Below are 7,046 nucleotides of genomic sequence, written 5' to 3' on the forward strand. Positions count from 1 at the left end.
CTCTACTACATCCACCTGGATTTCAACACAAGACAAACACAGCTTGCCTCCTTCCACAGCAGTGACATCACCACAGGTCCTTTAGCCCACTGGATCTCTGTGGTGGCAGTAGGTTGGTGTCTTCTGTCAGGACCACTGAGTTGTGACTGAGATAATAATGTCTTAATTGTATTCTCATTTTTTTATTTTTGTCCTCCCCTACCAAGAGCCATAGCTGTGTGTTTTATATATCCTCTAGGATCTGCAATGATGTCACCAGAGGCGGAGCATGAGAAGAACCCACATACAGTACTTTCTACCAAACTGCAGAATGGCTCCTCCCACATCCCCACAAGTCCTTCAGCCCACTGTATCTCTGTGGTGGGGATAGGTCGGTGTCTTCTGTCAGAACTGCTGAGTTTTTTTCTGAGATAATAACAGCTTAGTTGTATTCTCATTTTGTTATTTTTAGCCTCTACTTCCAAGAGCCCTAACTGTGTTGTTCTTTTGTCGTCAGGCTTTGTGTTTTATAAAGGCTCATATCGAGCCGAAACATCGTGACTGTCTGCTGGCAATGTTTTGTGAGATGAAATAAAGGATTCTTTATTGGGACAAAGCTTGCACGGTAAATGCTGTCAGTGCTCCACTTTTCTGCTTCTGTGTTTTATATATGTTGTAGGACCTTCAATGATGTTGCCAGGGGGCGAAGCGATGACGTCACCAGAGCAGAAGAAGCACTCACATACATACTCACTGACAAGTGGTCATTAGTAGTTTGATTTTGTTTCATTAATCAATCATTGTTTCCAACTGCTGGCTGTATTAGGTCCTAGTGTACTACCAGGTGTAAAAGCAAACCTAATTAGGCCAGTAGTAATTGTGTTTACAAATGGGCCCTTATTTAGTTTACTAAATATTTTTGTAAAACTGAGGATAATTTGAGAATATTTTAGACAACTTTTGCAAGGAACTGCAGCAAGGTATTGATCAATTAGTAACACTTGTATCACTGGACAATTAATTTTATTACTAATTTACATAATTTTGGATCATACATAGTTGCATTTGAATTTTACTTTATAAATGAACTGCCATGATGCTCAGCATTTCCTGCGTCGTGACCTTTTCTTCTGTCCCCTTTGTCAAATGACTTTAAATAAAGTTTCTCTGAAGAAGAAAATTCCACTTTATTAAGGCTGTTGGTTAAGAAAACAGTCAAGCTAATCCATAAAAATACTTTTTTATTTTCATAAAAAGTTGTTACATTGTTGTATTGAATGAAATAAAAAGGTATCAATTTGATAGTGTACATGGATCTGATTGCTGTGATGTAGGGCATACAAATGGTCAGTAGGGGGTTGTGATATCTTCAAGTCTTACATGGGAAGAAACACTTCAATGAAGCCAGAACAGAACCTAGTTTTCAGGATTTATGCCTTCTCATATGAACGGACAGAAACAATGTCACCAAAGGTTAGAGTCTGTAGAGAGGAGAAAAATATGAAAATTAAAATTGTCTACAATGTAAACTCTACATCCATGGCAAATTAATCACAATGTAAGGCTTCATTCACACAGGTGTTGTTTTAGTGCTTTAATAGCTGCACAGAAAAATCATGGCTATCTGTGCAAAAAATTGCATGAATGCACAATTTCATGAAATTAAGGGTGCGTTCACACGAGCGCATAAACGGCGCGTTTTTGCACCCAATCGTATAAACGTGACCATCTGAGGCGTTGGTTTCCAATATATTCGTTTGCACGGGCGATTTTACGGCGCGTAAAAACGGTATCCCGAAAAAAAACAGAACATGCGCGACCGAAATACGTGCCAACGCATATTCGATGGCCGAAAAGATAGTTTGCAAAGTAGGAACAAACGATAAAACACTTTCTAGCTCTGGTCATGATCGCCGAAAAACGTTCTTTCCGGCGATTAAACGCTGCGCACGTGCGAACGTAAATACGCCTACGCTCGTGTGACCGCGCCCTTAGTCTCGAGCTTAATTAGCGGTAAAATTGCCCATTCATATGATCGGGAGCTGCGTGTAGCAGGAAAAATGCGCTGCTGTTCGGAATTCCCTCGGTCAGTAGAAATCCTCCTAATGACTCTAAACTACAGACAGCTGTCTTCTTATCCAACCATTGGACACAGCTAAATTCCTCCCCCTCCCTTTTTGTCCTTCTCCCATTAGAGTCTATAGACACTCATGTGCAGCAAGCTCCAAAGTTAGGTCCTATCTTTTCACGCAGCACAGACCTTAGGGCTCTTTCATATGAGTGTATATTGGCCGCTGTTTTCACGGTCGTCCGAAATACGTTACCATCTCAGGTGTAAAAACTCGTGAACGGGCACACAAATCTAACGTTTGTGCGCTGTTCAGATGGCGTGGTCCCCGGCGCATATGTGCCGACACTGCCATGCCGTTGCCACTTCCCCTTCCCTCCCCCTCACTGGCTCAGTTTATCTCTCCTCCCCTCTGGCTGGAGGGGAGGAGAGAAGAGGGAGGGAGTTTAGCAGTCACGCTGCTAAACTCCCTCCCACCTCCCTTCTCCGGCCGCTGTCATTGGCTCCAATAGGAGCCCATGCAGCGGCCAACGTATTCTGGCCCAAAAGATAGTTCTAGGACTATCTTCTGGGCCCGACGTAAGAGCGCCTGGCGCTATATTGGCCCGGCCGGGCGCTTTTACGCTGCGGGAATATGGCCATGTGATCTGATGCATTGGAATCCAATGCATCAGATCATAGCGTAAAAACGGCGGGCCGATGTACGCTCGTGTGAAAGAGCCCTTAGATGCATGCATTGCAGTCACGCATGTCCTATCTTTGGAAGGTATAAAGTTTTTGCGCGTCTAAAATTTCTTCATCAGGATGTTTCTATAGGAAACCATTGGTTCTATTAGATGCAATTTTTCCACACGCCTATAATGCACTAAATCCACGCCCCTTGTGAATGAGGCCTAAAAGGAAGTAAAAAAAATAAGGAAGCAAATACATGATGGCTAACCTGAATAAAATCTCAAATAATATATAAATGAGCATATTATGAGTGCAATGAGACAAAATACTTATAAACGTGAATGCTAATACTACATATTAAGTTTATATTAAAGTAACTACATTTTGATACAGATTTCTTGTAGATCACAAAGCATATATACAGTGCATTTGTCTAATCATTCCTCTGTAAGGAAGAATGTACAAATTTTGTTTCTATTGCTTGGATTCAATGAGTGAATAAGTGTCAGCGGGACAATGTATAGACTGAACACAGCAATGTTTTATCACAGATGGTAATTACTGAGATTGTGATTAACCCATTTGTGCTTAAGTAAAGGGATCATCACCAGAATATTAGGATTATTAAGCCTCAAGCCTTCTGGAAATGTAATTGGGGAATTGTTAAAGGGGTTGTCCTGAGGCAGCAAGTGGGTCTATACACTTCTGCATGGCCATAATAATGCACTTTGTAATGTACATTGTGCATTAATTATGAGCCATGCAGAAGTTATAAAAAGTTTTATACTTACCTGCTCCGTTGCTGGTGTCCTCGTCTCCATGGTGCCGACTAATTTTCGCCCTCCGATGGCCAAATTAGCCGCGCTTGCGCAGTCCGGGTCTTCTGCAGTCTTCTATGGGGCTCCGTGTAGCTCCGTGTAGCTCCGCCCCGTCACGTGCCGATTCCAGCCAATCAGGAGGCTGGAATCGGCAATGGACCGCACAGAAGAGCTGCGGTCCACGGAGGAAGAGGCCATCTTCAGCGGTGAGTAGAGAAGTCACCGGAGCGCGGGGATTAAGGTAAGCGCTCCGGTGAGCTTTCTTTACCTCCCTGCATCGGGGTTGTCTCGCGCCGAACGGGGGGGGGGTTGAAAAAAAAAAAAACCCGTTTCGGCGCGGGACAACCCCTTTAAGGACTGTGCTATATGTATATTAGCTTCTTATACATTATAGTCTTTTTATAACCTTAAATCTGTCTTTACTTAACATTAAAGTGGGGATAATAGGACATAGAAGCACAACTTCAGAGCCATATGCCACCACTCATGATGCTGAGAAAATCAAGAGATTTTCATTAAGTCACATTGGCTCCTAATTAAGTGTTTCAGAGTATACAATCCAATATCAATATTGTGTGTGTGTGTGTGGGGGGAGGGGGGGGGGGTTTCATCACCCCTCTATTACTTACCATAATCATTTTATCATCCTTTATTTCTCTTACAAACTTAGTCTCTTTACCATCCCACTTCTGCACATGGACCAGTTTATCTCCTTCTAGGTTTACAGTGGACTGCAAAGAGCAGAGATTTTTGAAAATTAGTTAAACAGGAAACATTAAAAATGTTCTTAATATTTTTTTTAAGTTGTTTACTACTGATGCTTTATAGTTTTGTGAATGGTGTAGACAGCATTGTATGCAAAGACTAGTGGTTTGCCTACCATATAGGCAGACCACACAGTCACTTTGGAGCCCATAGTGCTGAAGGGCCTATCCATGCTGCTACGCTTCTATTCTCTCCCATCTGGTGTCTGACACACGTGCATCACTGATTGGTGGAGAAGCAGTCAGTCAGTCTGCTGCCCACCAATCCAAAGTTTAAGAATCATGTGATACAGAGAAAGATTCTGGAATGCCAGAGGATGGAGAGAGTTGTGAGCGGCACCCATTGGTTTGTTGGCTGTATGTGATGTGACCACATAGGTTTGTCCCTTGGGAAGGTTAATGGCAGGGAAGGAAGAAAAAACATCATGCAATAGGGAAAACTGCCAAGTGCGACAGAGGCAAGACACCAAGGGAGCCCTGGGCAGGTGGCAGACTGTTAAGTGGAATCCTCTGTGCAAAAAAAAAAATAAAAAAAAAAAAATATATATATATATAATTTTCAACACATATTATAGTGGTGTGCAAGGCAGACCACGCAGTGCTAGGGGTCTATCCATGGAGATTAGCATTGCCTCTACCCAGTTTCCCAACAATCTTCTCCCAACAATCATCACTAGGTTGGAGTCTTCAGCATTGCGAAGAATTGGAAACTAAGGGCTCTTTTACATGGGGTGATTGTTGGGTACTTTACTTCCCAACAGTCGTCACAGCAATAATTGCTGTTGTGCTTTCACACAGGAGCAATGATTGCTCAGTGAATTTTGGCAGAGAGGGCTGGAAAGTATAACTGCAACCTGCTTTCATTCACAGTAAACAGTCTGTTATTCATAGTACACATTGTGCAATTTCTGCAGTTATTCCATTAGCGTATTGTGCACGTGTGAAGGTGGCCTTATCATTGCCACTATTGTTATGCTAATGAAATAACCCTTCAGAGAGTGTAGTAAATTTCTTGATTAAAAAAAAACCTCAATGATATTCAATACCAACAACCAGAGAAGTAACTTCATACCAGACTGGAACCATACATGCCCTGTTGCTATATACATCACATATATGTTGAATAATGTGTAACAACAAACTAGCCTCCACTCTTATTATGCTGCTATCGCCGCTCAGTCTGTTTTTATTTCCTAATATCTGGAATATATATATATATATCAGATGTGTAACAACAGCTGTTGACAGGGTAGCCTGCTATAACCTCAACCAGAGTCATTTTTATACCATCATGACTTGAAAAATACATGAAATACATGCATATTTCTTAACACTTATGTCACTTTGTTACTAGTACAATAATTGAAAGCACTTTACATCACTTACATATTATATATCTTGATTTATATCATTCAAATATGAATTTACTAAATAAAATCATTTCATTACAACTTTATTTCCTGTGTTTAATCAACAACTTGTGTTGTTTTGATAAAGTTAGCAAACAGTGTCAACTGGAACATCAATTATGGGTATGTGCATATACAGTAAATTAGTTGCAGACTCTATTCCTCTGATTGGGTCATTCACACATCCATGCACTTGCTGTAGAAACAGCCCTATTGGAATGGATTCTTCAGTCAAAGAAACTTTTACTGCAAATCCACCACATGTGAACATATGATTAATGCAGCATCGATTTAAAAAGGTAAAGAAAACTAGCATATCAAGACTGTACAATCAAGGCTGTTTTCTAGTTAATAATTAGATCTAACCTTTATATCATTTGCAAAATCTATAGCTCATAGACTGATCCCTCACTGACTTTAACTCTCCAACTAATGCCAGATTTTCTTAATATGCAGCAATGGAAAAGTGCATTTAGAAATTTACAATCCTCACACTTTTTCGGCTATAGTCCACTCACCTTGCAGTTCCTGTCGTCAGCAGTGGCTTCATCGAATTCTTCTCCAAGCTTGAAGCTGATCTCCGTGTTCTTGAATGTGCTCTGAGTCCTAATCAATATTTTGTCTCCTTCTTGGCTAATGATGACTGTTGGCTTTGTTACGTTTCCTACCTGCCTAGTAGCAAAGCCAACTCCTGCAGAAAGCAACAGATAATCATCAGAACAGAAATATTAAATGCAGTTCATTTATGAAGCACTAGAAAAAGAAATAGGGATGTAGGCAGGAGTTGTATGTCAAATCTCCTTGCAGTGCTACTATAATCCAATAAGAGCTGTTTGAACAGCTTTCTCTGTCCCTACTTAGTTAGAAATGCCTGCATGCTACAGGTGCTTAGAAGGCTTTGTTGATTTGCAGATTCTATGTGCATTAGAAATCTTCAGAGGTGCACGTACCCAGAGCTTTCATGTACTCATCAAAGTTCTGGCTATCTACCAGTTTCCAGGTGGCACAGAAAGCATCTGCCATTTTCTTAGTAGGTAAAGGGGTACAGAGCAGAAAGTAAAATGTGATGCTGGTTTTGGATGCTCTGTCCTGATTTACGTGGGAGCTGTACTTATTGGGAGACTTGCAACTGGTGATGGGGGCTGGACGTGTAGAAGAAAAAAGAGGTCCAACCCTATGCAATCTTACTCACCAATAGACTGGTAAGAGGCGTGGCAATGATAATACTTCAGGCTCAGACAAAGGGTCAGAAAACTAAAAGCCTGGCCCAATGCACTTGAACTAATTTCACAAAAGGTCACATCTGTGAAAAAAGAGCTTAATATACATTTTACTA

General features: G+C 41.1%; 1 protein-coding gene across 1 annotated transcript; it reads right to left on the reverse strand.

The window, feature by feature from the left end:
• Positions 1-1,203: 1,203 nt before the first annotated feature.
• FABP7 (fatty acid binding protein 7) lies at positions 1,204-6,813 on the reverse strand. The gene is made up of 4 exons (XM_066606485.1): positions 6,661-6,813; positions 6,229-6,401; positions 4,167-4,268; positions 1,204-1,460 (listed from the first exon to the last, which is right to left on the reverse strand). Exons 1-4 carry the CDS (start codon positions 6,731-6,733, stop codon positions 1,410-1,412), a joined length of 399 nt encoding a protein of 132 aa, XP_066462582.1. The 5' UTR covers positions 6,734-6,813; the 3' UTR covers positions 1,204-1,409.
• Positions 6,814-7,046: the final 233 nt, after the last annotated feature.

The sequence above is a fragment of the Eleutherodactylus coqui genome, chromosome 1 (assembly GCF_035609145.1).
Source record: "Eleutherodactylus coqui strain aEleCoq1 chromosome 1, aEleCoq1.hap1, whole genome shotgun sequence".
Lineage (NCBI taxonomy): Eukaryota > Metazoa > Chordata > Amphibia > Anura > Eleutherodactylidae > Eleutherodactylus > Eleutherodactylus coqui.

Bases quoted from the DNA above. Each gene is read 5' to 3' on its own strand.
- FABP7 (XM_066606485.1), bottom strand. From the start codon at position 6,733: ATGGCAGATGCTTTCTGTGCCACCTGGAAACTGGTAGATAGCCAGAAC. The intron at 6,402-6,660 runs GTACGTGCACCT...TGCTTTCTGCAG, and splicing joins TGAGTACATGAAAGCTCTGG to GAGTTGGCTTTGCTACTAGG. The intron at 1,461-4,166 runs GTAAGTAATAGA...TCCTCTCTACAG, and splicing joins AGGATGATAAAATGATTATG to ACTCTAACCTTTGGTGACAT.